The sequence below is a fragment of the Chanos chanos genome, chromosome 6, assembly GCF_902362185.1.
Source record: "Chanos chanos chromosome 6, fChaCha1.1, whole genome shotgun sequence".
NCBI classification, from domain to species: Eukaryota; Metazoa; Chordata; class Actinopteri; order Gonorynchiformes; family Chanidae; genus Chanos; species Chanos chanos.
In genome coordinates, this window is record NC_044500.1 from 31,315,750 (window position 1) to 31,339,319 (window position 23,570).

The 23,570-nt window shown below is 41.7% G+C and overlaps 1 protein-coding gene across 1 annotated transcript in view; it reads right to left on the bottom strand.

Moving 5' to 3' along the window:
• Positions 1-3,699: 3,699 nt before the first annotated feature.
• Positions 3,700-23,570, bottom strand: part of grip2b (glutamate receptor interacting protein 2b) — a 139,206-nt gene continuing 119,335 nt past the window's right edge. Inside the window, exons 10-24 of the mRNA XM_030777186.1 lie at positions 22,803-22,940; positions 22,112-22,264; positions 21,194-21,383; positions 17,349-17,494; positions 17,127-17,207; positions 15,537-15,600; positions 14,753-14,898; positions 12,279-12,423; positions 10,995-11,134; positions 10,359-10,538; positions 9,726-9,879; positions 8,754-8,871; positions 6,284-6,514; positions 5,240-5,386; positions 3,700-4,081 (exon numbers count right to left, since the gene is read on the bottom strand). Of these exons, the coding sequence (XP_030633046.1) occupies positions 3,881-4,081; positions 5,240-5,386; positions 6,284-6,514; positions 8,754-8,871; positions 9,726-9,879; positions 10,359-10,538; positions 10,995-11,134; positions 12,279-12,423; positions 14,753-14,898; positions 15,537-15,600; positions 17,127-17,207; positions 17,349-17,494; positions 21,194-21,383; positions 22,112-22,264; positions 22,803-22,940 (2,234 nt within the window). The 3' untranslated portion in view covers positions 3,700-3,880. The remainder of the gene's footprint in view (positions 4,082-5,239; positions 5,387-6,283; positions 6,515-8,753; positions 8,872-9,725; positions 9,880-10,358; positions 10,539-10,994; positions 11,135-12,278; positions 12,424-14,752; positions 14,899-15,536; positions 15,601-17,126; positions 17,208-17,348; positions 17,495-21,193; positions 21,384-22,111; positions 22,265-22,802; positions 22,941-23,570) is intronic.

A 23,570-nucleotide genomic window follows, 5' to 3' on the forward strand; every position in this document is an offset into this window, starting at 1 on the left:
GTGTGTGTGTGTGTGTGTGTGTGTGTGTGTGTGTGTGTGTGTGTGGTTTGTTCTGAGCAGGACACATTACTCATTGTTTTGAAGCTAACAATATTTGTGGTCAGGTCAAGACTGTGAATTTGTTTAATGTGGGCCAGGTCACACCTGCATTCAGAAATGAATATCTAGTATTTCAGTTTAGGTTTATGACAGGCTTGGAAGTGACAATCGCAAAGATGTCTGTTTATGGTGTAGTTTATGGAGGTTTCTTAGTAACTGGGGTCAAACTGATGTAGAAGCATTGTGTTACGTGTTGAAGTATAGCGTGTTGAAAGTGCACAGCGAAACCAGCTTCAGTCCTCTTAGCCTCAGTGCAAAAGTTTGTACTCTGAAGTCCTTTGGCTAAATTTTAAACCCAGGGCTCAGACCAATAAGTTAATACCCCGAGTTCACATTTGGTCAAATTTGTACCAGGCATGCACTCATTTGTCTGGCTGACCGAAATACAAAAAGGACAGTTCCAACCCCCTTTTCCCTTTTTCAAGATGTCCCCAAACAACAGCAAACATAACCTATAACGAATATGTAAAAAGATTTCACAGAAATTACTATTCAAGGCTTTTCCAAATAGAGTGAGAAGATCACAACATTCCATGTTCCCCTTTATTTTGGTCTTACTATAAAAGGAAATGATCAGCATAGTCCCATACTGACAAATCACAAATGTCAACATGGGCATCCAGCCAAATCAAAACAAACCTGATCTCCATTCACCTTTACCTTGTGCTTAAATGTGCTGGGGGAACAAAAAGGGTCATATAAAAATACTATACAGAGAATAGAACTTTAATATTACACATTTAAAAATACACATTAATATCAATCCTTACATTAATTCAAAATGCATAGGGTTGAACACAATTAGAGCCTTATAAAGCTTATGTAAAATCTTTAAAGCCCATTTCGGGCTTGAATATTGCGTATAAAAATCCTTTTTTTTTTTGTTTGTTCATTTGTTTTTAAATTTTACTGTATTATACGACACACTGGAATACTTACAAGTAACACTGTTGTTGTTCTGATGCTCTGAACAGAGTTTAAAAGTAGAAATGATATCCTTTTTTTTTTTGAAGAACAAAGTCTGTTACAGAAAGACTGGGCCAGTCCTGGCCTGGTGCTAGGCCCACACTGTTTGAGTATCTAGGCAAACCTTCTTTCCCTCCAAAGCATGGTTTGGGGGAAAAGAAAAAAGAAAAAAAAAAAACTACAAATACTGGTCTTGTATTTTCAGGGACAGCTTTTGCAGACCTTGGGTAGAGTTACATAACAGAATGTGAGGGGGGGGGGGGACAGGCAAAAAACAACAAGGGAGTGAGCTCTGGACAGACTCATAATACGATGGCCCGAACATAGCCGGCAATTGTTCCATCGAGAATTCTCCAAAGTCTCAGAGAACAATGAGTGCTTTCTACTTTATTGCAAATAGATCTCGCTTGTGCTTTCCAACACGGGAATAAAGACCGCAGGGTGAGGAAATAAGCCCACCTAATCCACAGATAATTACCACTAAAAGTGCTCTGGCAAAGATGGGTCAAACTCAGGAACCAAGAGAAATAACCTCCAAAATAGATTTTAAGTGTAGGTAAGAATGTCTAAACCATATGAGCAAGTAGGCCTAAAAAGTGTGGTAAAAAAAAAGCATCATTTTCTTTAAGAAACAACTTAATATAGCTGCTATTTGTTAACATTTGAGGGAGACGCTTGCACTACCCAAATCTCCAATAGATCAATTCCTTATTTATGAAGGTTTGATGTTGTTGTATGTATTGAGGTTTATGCAGTTGTGACCCATTTGCACACTTGGATTTTGACATAAGAACAATCAAAAACTGCAACATAGTGGAGGGTTTTGTAATGTGTTTGTAATAGGGAAGGTCTACTGACAGCATGTGGAAATACTGTAAGATAACATGAGTCAGACCCAGGCTGCCTGTGTCACAAACCTCCTCAGTTATTACGAGATAATATTCAAAACAATATGTGAGCGCAGCAAACTTATTTAGCTAACTTATTTAAGTTACCTAAGTAAGTTTAAGGTATATTTAAGGTATATTTAAGTTCATCTTGTTTATAATTTTTAATGAGAGATAAGCGTTCACTTAAAAATACCCAAATAAGGTTTATAACCCAGTAAATGTAGGAAAGAAATACATGTGCCTATACTTAAAATATGCAAAAAGTTTATCTGCGGTTTTAATGCGGTCAAATTCACTTCAACGCTGTGCTGCGACTCCATCTCATTCAGACAGAGTTAAAATGAGAGAACCAAGGACGTGGCCTTCTGCACAAAGCCATCAGCCTTAGCAGCCCATTAATCTGCTGCTCATATAAACAAACCGTTTGTGTACAGAAAACAAGACCATGTAACATAAATTAGGGAATTTGTCAAACGTAAGACAAATGTTTGGGGAGGCTAAATAGTTCCTGGGTCTGAGTGTCCTTGCGGGAAAGACTCGCGTGCGACAGCTGGGAGTCCGCTCGCTCTGAGCGAGGCCACGGTGTAAGGACCGTTATGAGACTCCTCAGGAGGTTTGGTTTAAAATAGAGCTGGGGAAACAGTTCTGATATTTAGCAAGTCGCAGCGAGTGACGGCTTGGCTACACAGTCCGTGGAGAGAAGACAGAGGGTGTCATTGAGGTTTTGATGGGTGAGGAAGATGGAAAGGGGTTGCTACATCAGTGATATGGGGTTGCTGAATAGTGTTGGGAGGGGCTTTTATGGGGGGGGAGCCAGGTCAAAGAGTGTTTCCTAAAAAAGAAACCAGATACTTCAGAGCCAATGTAAGCCTACTCGTATACGTGTGCACACGTCCGCGTGTGTGTGTGTGTGTACGCGCATGCTTGGTGTGTGTGCGTGTGGCACTGTCTCCAAAAGAAATTACAGTGTCACACCAGGTACTTGCAGCTTTAAAACGGAATAAGAGAGTGCGTGAGCTAGTTTAACTTTTACAGGATCTCCCTCCTTCTGGTCACATGTTGTTTTTCACAAATATTTGAGGAAGTGTGGCAAAACTGAGAAGTAAGAGTACATTTACCAAACAAAACAAGTTTTAAACAAAGGGAAGGAAACAAACGGAAATCACCTCTTCTGCATCACAATGTATCCACATGAGATGTGAAAATCTTTGTTAGAGAATCAAACAGCACCTTTGTTGCTTTAAACTCCAAAACAGCAGGCAGTCTTCTTGTGCATTGTTCCCCTCTACCATTTGTCCACAATGTGTGTGTGTGTGTGCGTGTAAGTGTGTGTGCCTGTCTGTGCATCATGTGTGTATGAGTGTGTGTGTGTGTGTGTGTGTATAGATACATATTTTCATATGCATTTTCAGCTCATGGAGCCAAAATGTCTTCTTGCAGTGACTCAGCCACAAAACGGGTTAGGGAATGTTTGGACTGCTTGTTTTCCTTTCTGCAAGCACACTCACACTGTTAACAGGGGCAACATATATTACACTACCAACAGAAAACTATAAAAGGAACTGTTCTGAGCAGGATCTCTTTTTTTTTTTTTTTTGCAACACGTTACCGAGACAAACAATGTATATTTGTTTCCTATAAAGCCAGTCAGTGAAGTCACACAACCCCTTGGTCGTGTTGGATTAACGCCAAAGTTCACTGTTCCATTTCAAGTTCCTTGGGTTGTATTGCACTAACGCCACAGGTTTAAGTCCTTCATGTGAACTGTTCTGAACAAACGTCAGTGGTGCTTGTACTTTTGTTCAAGTCTGAGACCATAAAAACAATGCTCCTTTCTTGAATTGTGTTGAAACTCAGCGTTTCTGTGTTATTGACTCCTATGGTGTTTTATGATGTTCACTTTTTTTTTGGGTCATGTGTTGTTCTCACAAGTCCATGGTGCTGGTCTTGTGTTGGCGGTTATTGGTTAGCAGTGGGTTGGGAAGCTCGTGGCATTCTGGGCCCTGGCTCATGCCCGGCTGGGCTAACGGGTTTCGGCTGATGACCAGCTCCAGTTTGTCCCCAGCCTCAGTGATGAGGGGTACGGCCAGACAGCAGTCAAAATCTCGTGTGCGCACGTGGTTCACCTTGGAGAGAGGAACCGAGTTTCAGTCAATACACACATACACAATGACTTTGAATACAACCATATCTCCAACACTAACAACCATATCTTTAACTCCTTCACTCTTTAACACTATATTTGATTACTGATTAACTATAACACAGATTTTGATTCAAAACACCAACCAGCTGTAAGAATGTCAGAAAAGTCGTCGTCAAATGGCCTGTTCTGGCCTAGTTTTGACGGTTATACTACAACGAAAGAGCACTGTAAGACATGTCTTATGAGACTCCATTGTGAGTCCACTGAAACAAACAGGAAGTCAATTTATTTAAACAGGTCACTTTTATTTTGTTAAACGAACATTCTAAATGCATACAAATATGGACATGAGAGAGAGAGATGGCAAATAAAACAAAGAAGGAAGAAGATCCTATATATAGATCCACTTTGCAACTTCAACTGTTGGCCTGTGCTTTGTTTGGTTTAGACGTTGCACCACATCTTTTTTCTTTTCCTCTTCTTCTCCTTTTTTTGTGTTGGCAGGACGTTCACATGCTGGATCTGGTTTTATTGCAAGTATTTATAGGTCCACTGTTAACTTCAATAAGCAAACTGTATTCATTGCTGTTAAGTCTTAATCCAAACCAGACTCGAGGTCTGCGATTTCAAATGTTCTCCTTTTACTATGTATAAAAACACAGGCGTTACAAACTGACCACAATCAACGCGGCACTTCATGGCTTAACATTGGTAGCGGAGCTCTATCCTCGTCCCAATTCCCCAGTTTGCGAAAACAAGCCGTTCAGTCTTATTTGCTTTGGCTTGCGGTAGATTTGCTAATATGCTGAGCAAGTATAATCTTTACGCTGTCTTAATCAGTTCCATACTCAGCACTGTTAGAAAGGAAAAGGGACAGAACGAAGAGGGAACGGGTGCATTTTGTGCGCTGCTGTTCTCTCTATCTCCAGTGTACTGTGGAGTAACAGTTTAACTTAGCATGACCTTGCTGAGTCAAAGGGCTTTTTGTTCACCCACTTCCTGCCTAAGCCCTGGTGTCTCAGGCCTGGTTTATATTTAACCAGTGCCTGCTTGGCTCTCAGTGGCTGTCATGAGAAAAAAAGAGTGGGAAAAGAGTGTGGCGTCTCTGTGAGAACGAGGGCGCGGTGAGTTTGCATACCTGGAGGATTCTGTCATAAGGTTTCAGGCCCGCGCGGTGGGCCGGGCCCTCGGGCCGGATCATGTTGACGTAAACTCCCTTTTCGAGGAAACCGTCCGAAACGCTAAAGCCAAAGTCATCGCTCTCGGGGTCTTTCATCACCGTCACCTGCCAGATGAAGCCGACAGTCACCGTATGCCACTCAGTGAAATAACAACGTGAAACTACAGAAGAAAGTACATTACACCCTGTAGGGAATTTTGTCCTCTGCACATCCTATTTACTTAGGAGCAGTGGGAAGTCACAGTACAGGGATCAGCTCCACTTGAGGCCAGTACCTTTGTCAGGGCCAATGACAGAAGCATCTATTTGTACTATTTATCTGTTTGTCATGCAACACATCCCCTACAAATCAGCTCTAAAATGTTTAAACTTCATTTGTATATAAGGTGGTCATTCTCAATGTAAAGATGTAATTATTTACAATGTGGAGTAGAAACAATTTTGGTTCGGTCTTGTCAAACTAAACACTGTTTTCTCTCTCTCTCTCTCTGGTTTTGTGTTCCTCTGCGTCACTACAGCTCTTGTTACCTGCGATGCAGCAGTCATCAGTAAAACAAAGTAATGCTTTCAGTAGGGCCTGGACTACTACAGCTATTCCAATAAACAACTCTTATCGGTTAATCACTCTTTCGAAATGCACTGAAGCAGATTCATGAAAAGATAACAGGGATTTTTCGACTCGAGTAAAACTGGCTTGGACTCTTAAAGTGACATACGTACAGGACAACTGCTAAGTAATTCTGAGCGTGCACTGTAGGAGATGTTTTGTGCAAGGCTGAGCTCTTAGTGTACCACATTTTCTAAGCTCTGAATGTAATGCATTCAGTACATGCAGTTTTGAATTTGGCAACAAAAGGTTTTGCATGCAGCCAAAGCTGTTCAGAGGCCAGAAAATTCACTGGTTTCCATCCAGCACCAAACTCCATGTGACAGTGTCTGTTTGTAGAAAGAGAGCTTTGAGAGAGAGAGAGAGAGATAGAGAGAGAGGTTGAGTTCGCCCACCTTGTGCAACTCTAGTGGGGTGGGGGACAGGATCTCCTGCATTTCCTCTTTAATGCGTCGCGACTCCCAGGTCTTCTCAGAGACACGTAATGTGCTCTTGCTCTTGGCCTCGTTGTGCAGGCTGTGGGGGCTCTTCCTCAAGGGGCTGATGCCCGCTTGGCCGAGGGGTTCTCCGTGGCACTTGCTGCCCTCCACGCCCAAGCTAAGGGCACTGCCCGTCATTATGGAGGCCTATCAGAGAGGGTGATTCACTGATGAGGGTATGGTCATGGTGGCCCGTCTACAAGAACTGATTACTGAAAAAAAAACAGGTCAGCATTTTTCCAAACAGGAGGCTCTCTATTAAGCTGTTCATTGTCTGCCAGCAAGTCATTTAGCAAATATGCCATCATAAAAGTACATCTAATTGGAGATGATGAGGTTGCTAAGGGCTAGGGAGCGTTTCATAAGCTTTTTATGCAATTTTTGATCAATGCCTTTCACCTCAGCTTCATTAACAAACAAACGCCTGGCCCATACCTCTTCATGTTGAAACAACATAATCTTTATTCAGCTCATTGCCAGTGTACATCCTTAAAAGGTAAACACATTCCTTGTATGTTATGGCAACTTATCTAGCAGTTCAAGGTGATAAATACATTTCTGAAAGGATTATCAGTCTATTATCACACATGTGCCCCTCTGTAGGAAACATATGCACGAGCTGCTCTCAGTCATGGGGACCGACTCCAAATAAACTGTCCGTTTCTAAATTTAACATTAATACATGTCCCTTGAGATCTACAAACCTAATAAACAAATGACATCATCCCCAAGAGTAACGTCCAAAAAAAAACCAAGCCAGCTGTGCTGTGTACATCCGAGTAGAGGCAAGGAAACTGGCCATCCATGTGCTCTTCATATAATTCTCTGCGCGCGTGTGCCAAAGAAAACAGTTAGAAGCTAACCAGGCGCTATCGAGTGACAGGAGCAAAGCTATCCCTCACTACCTCATCCTTCTCTCTGCTGGTGACTCCCCTGTTATTAGAGTGAACCAAGTTTTATTGATCTATGGGTCAGAGGTACAATGCATGGAGCGGTGGGTGGGTAGGGGTGGTGGGGGTGGGCACCTCTGAGCTGAATTAAGTGCTGTTGAAATGGGTGTTCTACAGGACGCTTTCCCATACACTCGTAATGGTTTTCAATGAGCGAATGGTTACGTAAGAGCAGCGCTTATTGTTTCAAACTGCTCAGCATGAAACAGGGCTGTGCTGTTGCTGCTGCTGCTGCCGAAGCAACTGAAGACTTCGCAAGGACAGACGAAACAACTGAAGACTTCGTGTTAACGTAATGCCACAGTTTAAAACTCTGAGAAAACCACGTGGGGTGTCTCTTCTGTTCTTAATCGCCACTTGTAGGTGAGTGGCATGACAACTAACTGGGTTACAGCATTGATTAAAGATGAGCTGCAGATGATGGCTTTCTAGCTAAATCTAGACCGAGATACCCCAGACTCTGACACCATATTTGTAATAACACTGCAAAGCTGCTTTCCACTGAACAAAATCAGATATTTATGTACTTGAACAGGGCCAGACCTCAAACCACTTAAATGAGGAATATTATAACATCATTATATCACAAACTGTCATATTTTCTCTGTTTGATGGATAATGTACCGCATAAAACAGCGAATTTTGTCACAAATGACTGAATTTAAAAGAGGAAAAAAATAAAAGATTTATTCAGTTGTTATAGTTGCTACGCATGCATTGCATGTTCAAGGTCTCCGCAAAGTTGAAACATGCAAGAGCTGTTTAGAGCAATTTGGTGTTGTTATTGTACACTTGCTTGATATACTGAAAAACAAAGTGTGCTAAATCATTTAGCGACTTGTGGCTACGTGACTATGAGAGCATGTTTAGCAAATACTTCTCAGGATACCCCTACGCAGATCCACTTGAGGGAGGAGGCCGGTACCAACAGAAATTATTTAGAATTTCACAAGGAGGTTATATTTTCTCATGCATGGGAGCTTGTAGTGACTCATTCCTGTTTGGAAACACACACTCAGATACTCTCACACTCACAGACACACACACATGCAGACAAACAGACACAGCCTAGACTTCATCCAAGAACATGAGTGTCAGATGAGGGTTAGTCATTAGGTGATGCTTGAGGAAAGAGTCTATTAAACACTCAAGGTCTGGACACAGTCTTCCTGCATTTTATCTTCTGCTTCATGAACCTCAGATTCAATGCGAGCACGAATGCTTATATGTTGTATATTTTTATCTTAACATTTTAACATTGTAGTGTTTACTTAACACTGGTTTAATAGTAAACAGAGCTCATTCTAAATTTACCTTACCCATTCCAGCACTATATTGTGGCAAAGTAGCTCTCCTCAACCAAAGTTACGTGCCATGAATTCTGTTTGTGAAAATCTGTGGTTTGGGCAGTGGAGCTCATCTCTGATGGCTTTTACCTCAATCTCACGAAGGAGCTCAGACTGCCCGCACGTCTCCAGGTCCTCCAGAGCCTGGCACCAGAAACTGTCCTCGTGATCCAGCATGATGCCATCCGTGGCCGACTGACTGGCGTATCTACAGAGGAACCAGATAAAGTTGGAAAGGCTGGCCACGCCAGCGGGCATCCAGGCATTTTAGGCCAGTGTTACAGCCTGGCATATGGGCCTGGCCCAAAAGGCAGCCTGGAAAGAGCCAAGTGCCCGGCACAAGTTAAAGCATTAGCTTAAACTGCCGAGATTCCTCTTAATTAACCAAGCCTCACAAAAACAGCTATCATTAAGACCTGCATTCATGAGGAAAATTACGTAATTTTGCCTAAATACAGGGTTGGAATGTTCTTGTGTAAATCGGAAAAAAAGACAACAAACATCTGTGTAAACATGGATGATTTTGACAGGAAGAACAGGTTACTGTTCCCAAATGGAGAAACACAAAAACAAGGAACTGAAACATGCAGGCACTTGAATTTGTGCAATTCCATTACATCCAACAGAGCTGGTCTGAGTCTGAGCTTGAGAACAGCAGAAGTGATCAAGATTTCATTTTCCTCAGAATGCAAACCAGTTGAAAAGAACAAATAACACTCAAATTCTGAGCTGTCGCAATGTTACATTAAAAACAGATCAGCACCTTCTCCTCTACAACGCCAAGAGAACAAATGGTACAATTCAGTGAAATGTGAACTTTTGCACCTACGATAAGTCGGAGAATGCTGGCATGATTTCACATGTTTGTTTTTTTTTAAAAATATAATTATGTGTGCAAAGAAAACAAACCTGTCCTTTATTGTTGTATGTCAGAGAGGATATAAAGACAGATGACTGACATGTAATGAGGCATGTCACCTTAACGTGCTAGAGCTAGAACTAGCAAAACTGCTTTGGTGCGATTGACCTAGAGAGGAGTTAGCAGAGCATGCTGTCTTTTACCCTCCGGGCTTATCCCAGTCATCTTCACTAAAGCCACCGTCACTGAAGGGATAGTTCTTGCGGCGGGAAGGGGGAGGGGTGCAGGCTCTCTGTTTGGCACTGCGCCACTCATGAGGATGGAGGGCGATGCCTGCTGCTTGGTGGATGTATGGGCCTGCCAGGAAGAAACACAGGAAACGCACGGAAATGTAGCTGTGAAAGAATGCGGAATGGTAAAATAGACAGAAACGACAGTTTCAGCTGAGGTGGCCCTAGTGGAAGGGACGACAGCTTGGTTTAGCATCGTCTGACTGAAGAACCCGGAGTTGCTGTCTTGCAACTGTAGTCTCCAGCCATTTGTCTGTCCTGGGCTTCCGTCTGACCTGAACAGCTGTTTAATCTGAGCGCCTATTTGTGTCTGACCCCTGTGTCTGACCTCAGCACCTGTCTTGTCCCTTTCCCTCCTCTTCTGGTATAATTGACAAGGGTCAGGGTCATAGGTTCAAGGATTACTCACTAAATGCTATCTAATAACTGAAGGAGAGACTCAAACCACTGGTCTGAGACTGCTGGAAAAAAGGGGGGGGCTCTATCTCTGCAGTGATTCCCTATTGATAGGCTACAGTTCCATTAGGACAAAGTGAAAAGATTCACCTTGGCTTCCATAACCTGCATCGATCCCTGAACCATCCCACGACTCCATGGCTGAGTCCACGCTGGGGATGGTGGTAGAGTAGATCTCAGACAGCTTATTGGTCTTCTGAGAGTCCGTCATCTCATCCTCATTGTCACTCAGGTCATTATCCAGGTCTGTTTTCTTTTTCTCATCTACTGCTACAGAAAAAGTGAGAGTTCAGTTCATCTATGATATGGGTTCTATTTAGTGTTTGCTAATTATCTTTAGTTTAACCACAAGGAAGTTTTTGGACAAAGGATTGCTGTACACTAGAAATATGAGTCAGCTCTGAAACAATCATCTGAAAACATCTAGGAAATACAGAAGTAGTCAAAATTGGTTATTGAATGACAAACACGAATATTAAAATTGCCAGGAACCTCATATATCCGGCATTGCTCAAGATACTTCGAACAAGTTGGCACAAAACGTACATGGTAAAAATGAAACTTCAGTATGACCTGTCACAGCATTATCAGGTGTGTGTATCTGTAGGGTGGGTACGGTAAGTTCTGGAAAGTCAGAAGTCATACTAACATGGTGTAACATGTTATACAAGCAGCATTTAAACATTAATTGTCTCTGATGCTGGAAAAAAAACAACAACAACTCACTGTCAGTTTGCTTTTTGATTTTAAGGGTGACTGTTTCACCAGCCATCTGCAGTAGGTGGATGGCTTCGCTGAGAGGCTTGCCCTTCAGACTAACACTGTTGATGGCCAGAATCCGGTCCCCGACATGGATAGCTCCAGTCCTGCCACAAAACACAAAATCTGATTGACACGTTTACTTTTGTCATTGTGTCTGGGTTTTGCATGTTTATGTGTATGTCTAATTCACTTGTTAACAGTGCGTTGCATAAGCTCATAATCACCCAAGGAGATAAAAGTTCTGTATCAATATTAAAATCTGATGGACAGAAATACAAGATGTCTTCCAATAATGGCTATCAAAGGGCCGCTGCACAATGTAACTTCAGGAAGAAAAAAAAAAAAAAAGACAAGCATATGAAAACATATGGAAAATTGCAGGAATCACTTAAACAAACCAGAGAAAGTGGCCTGGCCTTCAATTAAGGCCTTTTGTTTTGTGGTTTTATTTTGCTATCTTGACAGACGTGCACAGATGGCAACACAATGCAAGCTATTGTCTGCGAGTCACAAGCTGCAAGTGCTGGCACCGGGATAGAGGTCAAACAATGATTAGGCTCTGTGTAGGATCAAACAAGCCTGCGCATTCTGTTTACAGTACAGACAGCAGAGAGGAAACGCATTGATCAGAATGGTACCGTGACACAAGCGTCTGATTAAACTACAGAAAGAAAATGATTACTCCTAAAGCTGAGGCTTAAGATGTGTGGAGTGTAAATAGAGACATAAAACTATACCAGTCTTATATTAAACTTAAGAGGCTTTTCCTGCCCCCTGAAGGTGTCAGTGTCTTTCACAAAACTTACTGCTACCTTAAAACTGCCTAGATGCAGCCAAGAGTGGCAAGGTGTGCTTATTTCCTCTCCTGAAGATTAAGTGAAAACAAAAAGAGTTTGATGACTGTATCTTTCCACACTGCTGCAAAGTGGAAAATATTTTGATGCTTGATTCAGAATGAATTGTGTTCAGAAGCCTAAACAGCACTTAGGTTAAAGGTTAGTTCACAAAACGTTAAAGAGACACAATCTATCTTCTCTACATTATGAAAAATCAAAGCAGTATCGGGACAACACTATTCCCATTAGAGTCCCCATTAAAACTCAGTGAGAAAAGAGTGAGAAAGAATCTGCTGAGTTGGGGAACACCAATAGGGTCATTCCTTTAAGAGAACTGGGGTCAGGACAGGGGTCAGTACAGGGGAGGTGGAGGGGGGTCAAGATGATGACACATCTGACATACAGGGCTCACCTCTCTGCCAGGCCCCTCTTGGTCAGGCCAGAGATAACGATTGGGTCAAAGGGCTCCTCTGTGCCAGAGATGGTGATGCCCAGGGGGCCACCATACCTCTTCAACTCCACAGTGTAGATAATGGAGCCTGATGTCTCCTGCTCGTCTAGAGAGAGAGAGACAGACAGAGACAGGCAGAGACAGAGAGACAGCGAGGCAGAGAAACTGAGAGAGAGAAGGAGGAGCACTCAAAGTTTGGCTCTCATTCACTCCAAAGACAATCCAAGTTTGAATGATTGTTTTTAAAATGACGTGCTCTATTTTACTTTTTTTTTTTTTTTGATGGATACTGCCTACATGAGCATGCTATGACAGACATGGTGCGTATGTTAAGATCCCAGCTGAAATTAAAACACATTTCATTTGTTGTCAAGGTCATGAGATGATCAGTTTTCATCTATTAAAAGTTTGTCTATTAAAAGCATCAGTCTGAAGGTTGTATGAGAGAAAAATCTCCCAAGGACAGAGGTAGCATTTTAAACGACTCACTCATCAATTCTCTCAAAAGGAATACAGGATGGTGCTATTTTCATTCACTCTGAAGCAAAATACTGCACTATAAATAATACATTGAACCATTCAATTTCTGCCAAAAGCTTTACTGTGGAGTGCATTTTAAATGTTCCTTGCTTTGTGTTTGACAGTTTTGGTAATGGTGAAAAACAACTATTTCAACAATATTTTCATTCACTGTGAAAAAATTAAGCGCATGGCAGATCTTCCAGATTGTTAATTGTGAAATTTGCATGCGAGTAGTTCAGTAAGTAAAGTTTTCAAACTCTAGTTTGGGAGTCAGAGTCACACAAAGAAACTTCAAAAGGCAGCGTAAATGCTTCCCTGGATTATCACAGGGCATGTGCTCAGTTCCGACAATAGCTTTGTGAATATTCAAATAGCATGAAGCCGTGTTCTCAGCTATTAAATTTTTCACTTCATTTGGTCTAGGGGTTGTTTCAGAGTTAGAAATGGGTCACCCAAGAGATGAGTGCAAATTCAACAGTCTCAAAACTCCTTTCAAACAGAATGATGAAAGACATCTCTTCAGTCATGTGCTACTCTGACAAGAAACAAGTGACTTGTATCAACAGAATGTGCTGTACTTCAGGCACACAAATTATCAAAATGAGCTATGGGTAGGAAGGGGAAGAACACACTCTTTTTGATAATGCTGTGACAATAGCTAGATTGCTATGAGAAAAAAAAAAAAAAGACTGTCTTGTCCAAAATGAATGTGATATTCATTTCTTCTGGGTATCTGTGTTTACAGGTAGTTGCTAAAAAAAACCTCAGTGGCGATACCAGACAATTCTACTTTACACACACAAAACTCATGTTTCTTTTAACAACGTATCTGAGAAATGATAGCAAACGGGTGAGAGATATGTCTTCAACACAAAAAGTCATACAATGGCCAAACATTAGACTACATATGACCGAAATGCATGACCAAATTACAGTATTACCTGTACAATTTAAGAGGAAAAAAACCCCATAGTAATCATTGTTGAAACACTTATGCCACCATGAGACAGGCGACCCTAATGTTAGACTCACATTCTCATTTTGAGCCTAATACAAAAGGATTCTGAATGTACCTCGGTGCTGTGAGGTGGACATCACGTGTAAACTGGAGAAAGGTGGTAGCTGGACTGACATTTTGAGGAATAAAAAACAAGGACTGATACCTACAGAAGTATTATTGACAGAAAAAGATATTCCTTGGATAAATGGAGGCCATAACGTGGTAATGTGATAATGTGATATCAGCATGATAAGGCTGTAAACTATGGTGGGAAAGAGAGCATATGTTTTCTTGGCAGTGTGTTCACCCACAGATGCACACACTGTTTTCTCTGATTTCACTAGGTGTGTTTGAATGAGACCACATATACCGCAGTGATAAAGTAATGCGCAAATATTTCGTGAGAATGTTTTACCATGCAAGAATTATTTTTTGGGGGATGAATCTGTGTCATGAAGTCTCAATGACTCAAAGCTATCATAAAAATGGGGAAATTTATCAACAGAAACAACCTTCAGGCATAACATACTTTGGGTGTTTACATGAGTGAACAAGAGAAAAAAAAACCTGAAGCCTGTAATTATACAGTAACCTGTACAACCATAAATCAGAGTGGGACAAGCATTTTGAACACAGCTCGGAAAGCTCAAGTAGAGAGACTCTGCATTTAATGAATGCAGCTGGAGGGCAGAGGCTACTAAACAGCACAGGTAATGGATATCAGCCTAGTGTTCCCTTAGATCAGACAGGAATCTGATAGTCTGACTAGACCAGTCACAGATAAGGATCCAGTTCAGTTCATCTGGTCAAGCACAGGCATGCACGCACGCACACACCCACACCCACGAAAAGAAGGTGGGGAGAGTAAGAGAGAGAGAGAGGGGGGGGGGGGGGGGTTGGGGGTGAGGGATACCTGAGTTATCCTCATCTTTGCGAATTTTGAGCTTAACCAGGTCTTCGCTCTGCTGAAGAATCTGCATGGCATCCTCCATCGAGCAGTTTTCAAGGCGAATATTGTCTATGGCTAAGAGCTTATCTCCTGGCTCCAGCGTGCCCGTCCTAATGGAGAAACCACAGAGTAAACACACACAAAGAGCTTAAGTCCACTGAACAAATGTTCAATAAGAAGTCAGCAGGCAGCACATGAGGTACTCATTAGCAGGGACCTATTCATCAATTAACACTATTTGAAGTAACATTTGTTTATATCAGTGCACCATGTGGGTCTTAAGACTACATTATAAATACTGCTTTGTTGTGAATGCTTAAATGTGAATGTGATATGACCATATAAATGTTACTTGTACCATAATTGTGAATTAGTTTTAACCTTACTTCATCTACATTTAGATCTAGAGCAAATTAACAAATGTAAAAGAGATATGCTTTATAAAATGAGTTTCTCCAGTCTGCCTTTCTCATAGCACAGGCTCATTATAAGAATGGAAAATGAGGCCCCCTGCTGGATGCATTAACATACTTGATGATGAACACACAGACCTACATTACTATACTGATCTGATTTTCAATCCCAATAGCTCTGAAAAACCCATAAAGAGTTCCTACAAATTCTGTATAAATAACCGGTGATTATAGCCTTTAAAAGATTGAAATCACCCTCCTTAGAGGTTTGTTAACTCTGGGCAGTGCTTACTCTCCTCAGAGTAAAGTTGTATGAAGCGTCTGAAAAGGTATACCTGTGAGCCATGCTTCCCTTCTTTATGTCTGAGATGATCAGAGGTTCCCCTGGCTTTTTGCTCGCTGGCAAAATGAGGGAAAATATCAGGTCATCAGGAAACCGGTTAAACACACTGCACAGAAAAGCCAAACTATATGTATAGAACCACAGCCTTCATTTACTAAAAGAGAATGTAGATTTAGAAAGGTAACTGTAATGACAGTGAAAATACTCCTGAGATAAATTTATTAAACTGAGAAATTAAACAGCAGAAATAGCATAAGTGGACAATACCTAGTACTGGGAGACTTTTTGGATGACATCTTTCCATGGATATTATGACCATGGTTTATGTTACTATAGGTAGAAATACTAAAAATAATCTTAGCAATGTCTAAGTAGCAGCTGACGTCAATGGAACTCCATGACCTGGGTAAAGTGCACAGGCCAAACCTGCCCTCTGCTGGAAGCCACCTAGAACAGCAACTGCTGATAAGGTTAAAGAGCAACTTGTACTCCAGAAAGAACTGGGCGATTCTGGAGAAAACTAACCAGAAAGGCTCTCCGACATTACCTCAGCTTATCTAAGACTCTCAGATGAGAGAGTTAAAGCATAGAGCAGGTCCAATGGTGTGCCAGGATTTATAGTTCCGTTAGCATTCTCAACAAACAGGTTCATTTCAAGAGCCAACACTAGAACCAAGACTATTAGACAAGACTGTTAGATCTCAGACTTAACCCAATCAAATTCCTTCTGTATAGACATAGCAATGACGATTATCTAGGGAAAAATACATCGTGTGGTAAAAAAAAAAAAGAAAAGAAATACACTTAAAATCATTTGCCATTTCATGAGAACTGAGGCAACTTTATCTGGATGTTGTTTGGATCCAAACCACTGATTTCATGTCACTAGATTCTAGCAAAGTACTCATGGTCCACAGATCAGAACTTAGGCTTGCTAAGACATTTCTGAAATACTGCAACAGAGACAATAGCCTCTAACAGAAAAAAAACCCTGAGGAGCTCAGTCTAGTAAACAAGCCTTAGAGGATCTAGGAGGGCCTGTTTAAGCTCCATATAAACAGCATGGCTAGGAGACAGTCTGTTCTTAAGGGTCATTTAAAGCCATTCCATGGGTACTCACTGCTGTAAGGGAGCGTTAGAAACTCTGCCTTACTGGGTGGTCTGACTAAAATAAAACCACATACCCTGAGAAAAATTTGAGATAGAGGCTGATTCACAGTGAATGGGTCAAAAAAAAAGGCATTTACTATTAAAGTAACTTGAGTATGTAAGTTTTCTTATAATTACAGAATGGAAGCTGAAGACAGTTCCACAGACAATATTTTCCTACAAGGCCAGTAAAAGAAGGATGAATCATCCACATCTTTCTCTGGTCTGTTTTCCGCTAAAAATAACCTCACATATTCACCCTCGCAGGAGACGAGTCTCACGTGTTAAGATTCCACGTTTAGAATTCAGAGAACTTTTTCTTTTTGTTAGTTCTGTGCTTCTTTCCAAGTAGTGGTTGTTGTCAGAGGCTAATGAGGGAACGTGATGGGAGATTATTCGAAGCAATTCCGAGTCCACGGCAGGCAAGTCTCACCGCTGATAGTGATGCCCAGCTCTACGCCTCTCTTCTTAGGGAGCTTCACATGGAAAGTACCACTACTAGGCACCACAGACTCTGTGGAAACAAAACAAAAACAAGAAGTATGTTATGAAGGAGACAAACCATTCTTGTAAGAGTGCAATTGCATGTGGTTCTTTAGGGGCTTATTTGTTTCATGGTACTCTGATAAACAGGATAAGAACGGCCACAACAAACCTGCTACATCAAATTCTATTTCCAGTGTGACCTTATTGGTCAAAGCAGCATCTCGGAGTAACTGGTTAGCCTCCTCCAGCGTCCCGTCTTCTGTGGGGATGCCATTGATGGACAGCAGTCTGTCTCCAACCTGAAGCAGCCCACACCTGTCAATCAAACAATCACCATGGAGACTAGTAAACAGCTGCTCCACTGAGATATACGTGTTCTCCCTTGCATTTAAAACTGGACTGAAAAAAAAAATCCACAAATTATTAAAGCACAAAGAACAGAAGGCAGATAGCAGGTGTACAATCACAGAGCAATCTGCCAGATGAAACTTATTTTTGTCAGCAGGGTTTGAAGAAGAACAAGACCTCTGAACCTCTGATAGAGCTAAAATGAAGACAGAGAAGAGGACACAGTTCTAGAAAAATGCCGGTAGTATGAGTTAATACAGACTCGACAACTGACATTCCCCATCTGTTCTAACAGTAGGGCTATAGAGATTACGGAGTACAGAGAGCACACATTAGGATTAATAACTGACTCTGTGCAGCTGGGAATGAAAGAGACTACTGCATTTTTATTAATGTTAGAGTATGTGCCGTTATGTGAACTTGACTAAAAAAGAAAAAAATAACCCATGCATGAGGTTATACGGAAACGTGAGAAGGCAGCTAAAATAATGGCTTCCCAAGACAACATGCATGTGCAATACATCACATTCTGAAAGCTGTTGCATTTTACAATATGTTGCATAAACATTGGTTCAACGATGCAGAGCTGAAACTAAGGTTATGCGAAATGGGCAAACCATCGCACAGAAATCACATGGAATTCGCTCTGAGCATGACTTGATTGTTCAGTGCATTACACAAAGATTATTCTTGGCAAACGTTGTTCACATCATGCATAAAACAAGAAAGATGCGCCATCTCACCCCATGTAAAGCACCAGCCATAGATCTGTTGTGTATTGTGTAGTATTAGTTGAGTGGTTTTGAGTGGTACACGGAGAAGATGAGGAAATGATTAATTGCTTTTTCTGAAGTGTATCACCAACATGGACATACCTGGTGCATGACTGACGTGAACAATTACAGTTTGGACAACCCATTCACTTCATATCCCAGAGAGAGGTTGTGTATTTCTGTGTGTGTGAGAGAGAGAGTGTGAGTGTGTGCGAGTGTGTGTATGTATGTGAACTAATGCTGTGTGGTTTTCACACCACACACTGTACATTCCTTGCTCTTCATCAATGTGTTACAGCAGATGAAGCATTACCCCCCCCCCCCCCCCCCTCCTATCTCTGAACCCTCTGATTGCTGTAATTATCACCTGATTATATTACAGTGAATTTCTGTTCTACATATCCTCCATTATCTTCATTGACAGAGACAAGCGTCAGCCAAGCCTGTGCATATCAGTGAACCTTTGTGCCATCTGCGAGTCAGATCACAGAGTACTAAAACATGAACTACAAACCCAGCGCTGGCACTGTGCACAATGCCCAAAAGGCCAATGTGTGAGGGACTGGAGCTGAACTAATGCGGGATGACTTGCAGGCTGGCGGGGGCATGTGGGTCAGAGGGGGGGCGGGGGGGGGCACTCCAGTGGAGAGCTGATGCATGAGGGTTTCAGAATCAGAGGCTTCTGGCGCGGGACCCATGAGTTCGGTCCTCCCACGCTCCCCCCCCCCCCCCCCCCGCCCCATCTAATTATCAGCCTCCTCCACCACAACATATAAATCAATGAACCCCTGGGCGCAGGACACGGTTCTCTACATGTCCTATAAATGACTGTGTTTTTCCTCTGAGTCTCCTGTTGGGTTATAGGCCCTTCTGTGTCTGAGGAGGCTGATTCGGTAAGACTGTCTTTTTTGTTGTTGTTTGATTTTGACAAGACTTCCTAAGAAATTTCAGGTTTTGTAAAGTTTCTGATTAAAAAAACCTGCGCTGTTGGGCACAAAAGTACAGTTCGGAATCTCAAGGCTTTGGTTTCTACTTTTAGGCATCTTTCATTAAGATCACTGCGGAGTGCAAGACATTAAGTCGATGCGAATCGTGAGAGACTCTGGTGTTTGCCCTCACAGATCACAAATTGCCAACAGTTTTCAGACTCTGAGCTTAAGGATATTCTCTCCATGTTATCCCATATGTCCGAGGCCATTGCAATTTCTGTGACTGTTTTACATAAATTAGCCAGATGCACTGTTGGAGCAGCAGAACTCCGATAATCCAAGACAACCGGTTTGTGTAATTGCCAGCCTAATGTTATCATTAGCGTAATGCTTGGCAGTGCTATTTCAAAACAGTTTATGTAGTATTACATGGTAACACATTAGCACCCATGGTAACATAAGCAACATAACATTTAGTGTTCTAGGCAATACATCATTAATCAGTAAAAAAAATAAAATAAAATAAATAAAGACCCTGATGCTGTTTTATATTAATGTTACGAAAAGGTTGATCACAGATTGTGACACAACACAGTGCTCTGATTTCTGCCACTGTTTGTAAGACTAGTCAAAATGTAGGCACCTCTCTATGACCGATATCAAATTCAGTTTCAGTTACAGCATTTTTCATTGGACTCACAATCACAGTTTCTTTAACCCCTCCACTGTTTAAATCTGGGTATCCATTTATACGGGGTCTAAACACACGGGGTCACTAGCAGTGAAAGAACGAGGGAAATAAACCGGAGCGAAAACAGCCTACTCATTTTATCCAGTCCTCTAACGGGACTGGAAAAACCAAGCATCTCTCAGGGTAATGAGACCTCTTCGTGTTTTTTTTTTTTTTTTCCCCCAGCATGCAACACAAACAAGATCTTGACATGTTTCAAACCAAAATATGTTCAAAGTTAAAAGTCAACCTTGAATCGCACTGATAAGAGAGTAATTCTCTAGTCTGAGCCCCACTGCGCCTTGACCCAGATTCACAAGTAATATAAACTCTTATTCAGTTTGAGAAGTGCCAACATGTTTCCTGTGGAGTACAAAGACGCCGTCTCTTTCACTCCGGGGCTCCTGATAAGCCAGCCTTCTTTAAGCGGTATTTTCATACGACCAGCGGATTTGGACGGTCTGGAACAGTGTGAGGGGTCACTGAGGCCACGGCAAAGACGAACTAAGGTGAAAACAACACGGGTCATGTAATGAACACTCACTGCGCCATGGTTTACACAGAGGGGAATTCTCCTGTAAATGAATATGCATGAGTGCCTGTCCGTGTGTGTGTATGTGTGTGTGTGTGTGTGTGTGTGTGTGGATTAGGAAGAGATCTAGAAATCTGTCCCAAGAGATCAAATGAAAGCGTAAACCCAGAGGGAGCCTAAAAGGTCTCTAACTGTAGAAAGTCAATCAATGATACCACAGAAACACGAGCTCACCGCTCTGTTTTCATGAAAATGTAAAGACACAGGTATAAATAACGTCTGGAGCACATTACAGCATTTTACTTTAAGGAAGAATCTAAGAGGTGTCTAATGAATGGATAATTTAACTCACACTGCTAGTCACAAACCAAAACAGCACATCAAATGATGAAACGGTGACTCATTCATTTGTTACCAGTCAAAAAGAGCAATGTCTCTTACTGTAACAGAACATTTTCCTTCATCAGCAGGTTTATGTACCAGGAGGTTACAGGCCACAAGGTGGACAACTCCCTTGTTCCAGTTTGTCACGTCTCCAGCAGTTGATGTGCATATGTTTGACCCAGTATGTGATCAATGGGGTATAACATATCTGGACCGTTTATTTGTGTGTCTGTGAGTGTTTATATGTGTCAGTATATGAATTGACCTCGGTAAGAGAGGCGTGTATGTGTGTGCGTGTGTGTGTGTGAGAGCCCCCACCTCTCAGCAGAGCTGTCTGGCTCAATGAAGCGGATGAGGGGGGGTGCTGAGAGCGTCTCCGTGGCGAAGATGCCCCCCTGTAGCTGAACGCCAAAGCCATTCAGAGGGTCTCCTGTCAGAGTCACTTCGCTGGTCTCCACGTGCACGATTTGACCACCTGGACCCACTGAACTGGAAGCCAGAGACACTGCTGTCCAAAACACACACTCATATCAGATGAGGAAGTATACTGAAGCAGTAAGAATCACAGTAACAGTGCGATGCTTCGAAAGACACACAGTGTTATATGTCTGTGTGGGTGCAGAGTAAACAGCCAAAAAACAGATCAACACAGCATGAGCAGAATTTTGCTTCTGTCATGTCTTGCCAAGAGAGTGAGTTAGAGATTTTTTAAGTTAAAAAAGTTCAAAGAAACAACCGAGAGAGAGCATACAATCATGTATAATGCATATTTTGGTATGTGCTATGATATCTAGGTCATGGTTTAGTTTAGTGGAAATATTAATGAGAAACGTTTACTTTCGTTTATTTGTCAAAACATACTGGTCCGTACTACAACAAATGGTCGATGACTTTATCATTGTTTACCTTAGCTATTCACAGACCATTTGAAGTAATGCATTGCTCCATGTGAACTTTTAAATTAACTATGCGGATATTGCTACAGTTTGTTTCAGGCTACAAAATTATTGACAATTCTGAGGGGAATATGAATCAACCTATAGGCTGTTTGTGCAGTGTTACTTTTTTTTTTTTTTTTGCTGAGAGTTCAGGAGAAAGTTATTGATTTAATAATGCAATGCAAAACAATGTGGCACGGTATGTACACATCTACCATTAAGCCCGTAGTGCACATGTATGGACAAAGAAAAGTACATAATCAATAATAGACACACACACACACACAGTGAGACATACATGAGCTCTTGTGCTCTTTTTTCCTCTGTCTCCTCTTGAGCATGGAGTTACGGGGACTCATGGGGTGTGTGGTACGTGGCAGGGTGCTAGAGGTGTGACTGGTCATGCCTGAAGTCGTCGTCGAGCCGGGGGAGAAATTAGCGGAAACGAGCGCTAAGGAGCGAGGGAGACAGTGAGAGAAAGAACGAGAGAATTCAGTCACATCAAAAGAGGAGAGGAGCAACATCCAGAATAAATTAAATCGTACTTCATCAGTTTTCAGTCTGTTAATGACTGAGGCGACAGACTTGAATTCTACACAAGGGCACTGTTTTTGCACAGACAGTGTGGTATAGTGCTGCCTTAAAGGCCTTTAAGTTTTTTAAGCTTAAGTCTGTGCTTAGTTTGACTCTCATATAGTCCCTTTACAGCCTTCGGGACATAAACAGCCTGATTAAAATACCTCAAAAGTCTCAGTAAGTCAGAATCATTGCTCAGCACAAAAAAAAACAAAAAACGCGACACGTTAGCGAAGAACTAAGCCGTTCGTTAAACTCGTGTAAAATATCCCATTTGATGGCTGCTGTTTTTCTCGTGTTTAAGAATCGAGCCAAACTTCTGGAGAGCAGCAGGAGAACTTAACAGCAGGACAGCACAGGGCATTGCTGGCAGTACAGAGAGCAGAGAGGCATTAGGAGAAGCAGATAGCTACATTTACAGTAGTCCTGACTGTTGGATGGATTACTGGAAGTGCTCCATGTTGAGGTCTTGCATTGACCCGAGTGCTGGGAATGGCAGTAGTTCACACAGGGATCCCAGCAGTGAGGGTGGTCGCTCTTCTGGACTTTCACTGTGAGTGAACACACACACACACACACACACACGCAAGCCATCAGCAAACAACCAACTCGGAGAGCAACACAAGAATTATTACACAAGTCACAAAACTCAAATTGAGTAGAGAATTATTTATGTGACTCATTCCATTATAGTTCATTGTTCATCCTATTGTCATACCAGACATGTTTCATATTCATTACCTCCTGTGTCCCCACCAATAAAAGATTTGAAATCCCAGTGAGTTTTTGATGACACATCACCGATTTGATTTTATTATTACTGAAATTTCTTCATATCATGTTTAATAATTCATCATCTTGTTTTTCCAATTCTACAAAACAGCCACTAGCTGACCCATTTAGCAAACAGGAACAGTTATAATAACAAACATCAGAGTCAATTTATTTATCTGTCCAAGAGAAAACAAGACGAGATCAGTGTGTACAAATATGCAATGTTGGGGTAATGTGATGAGAGCTTTGGTACTAGCTTGTCATGTTGTACATTCAGCTTTCTTAATAAACCCTCCCATTACTAATTAGTTCAGATCCTTCATTGGGAATCCTGAGGTCCTGATGTAGTCACATTTGAATGATAATGTACTGCTCTAATACCCAAGTCTGTCAAATGAATGCTTATC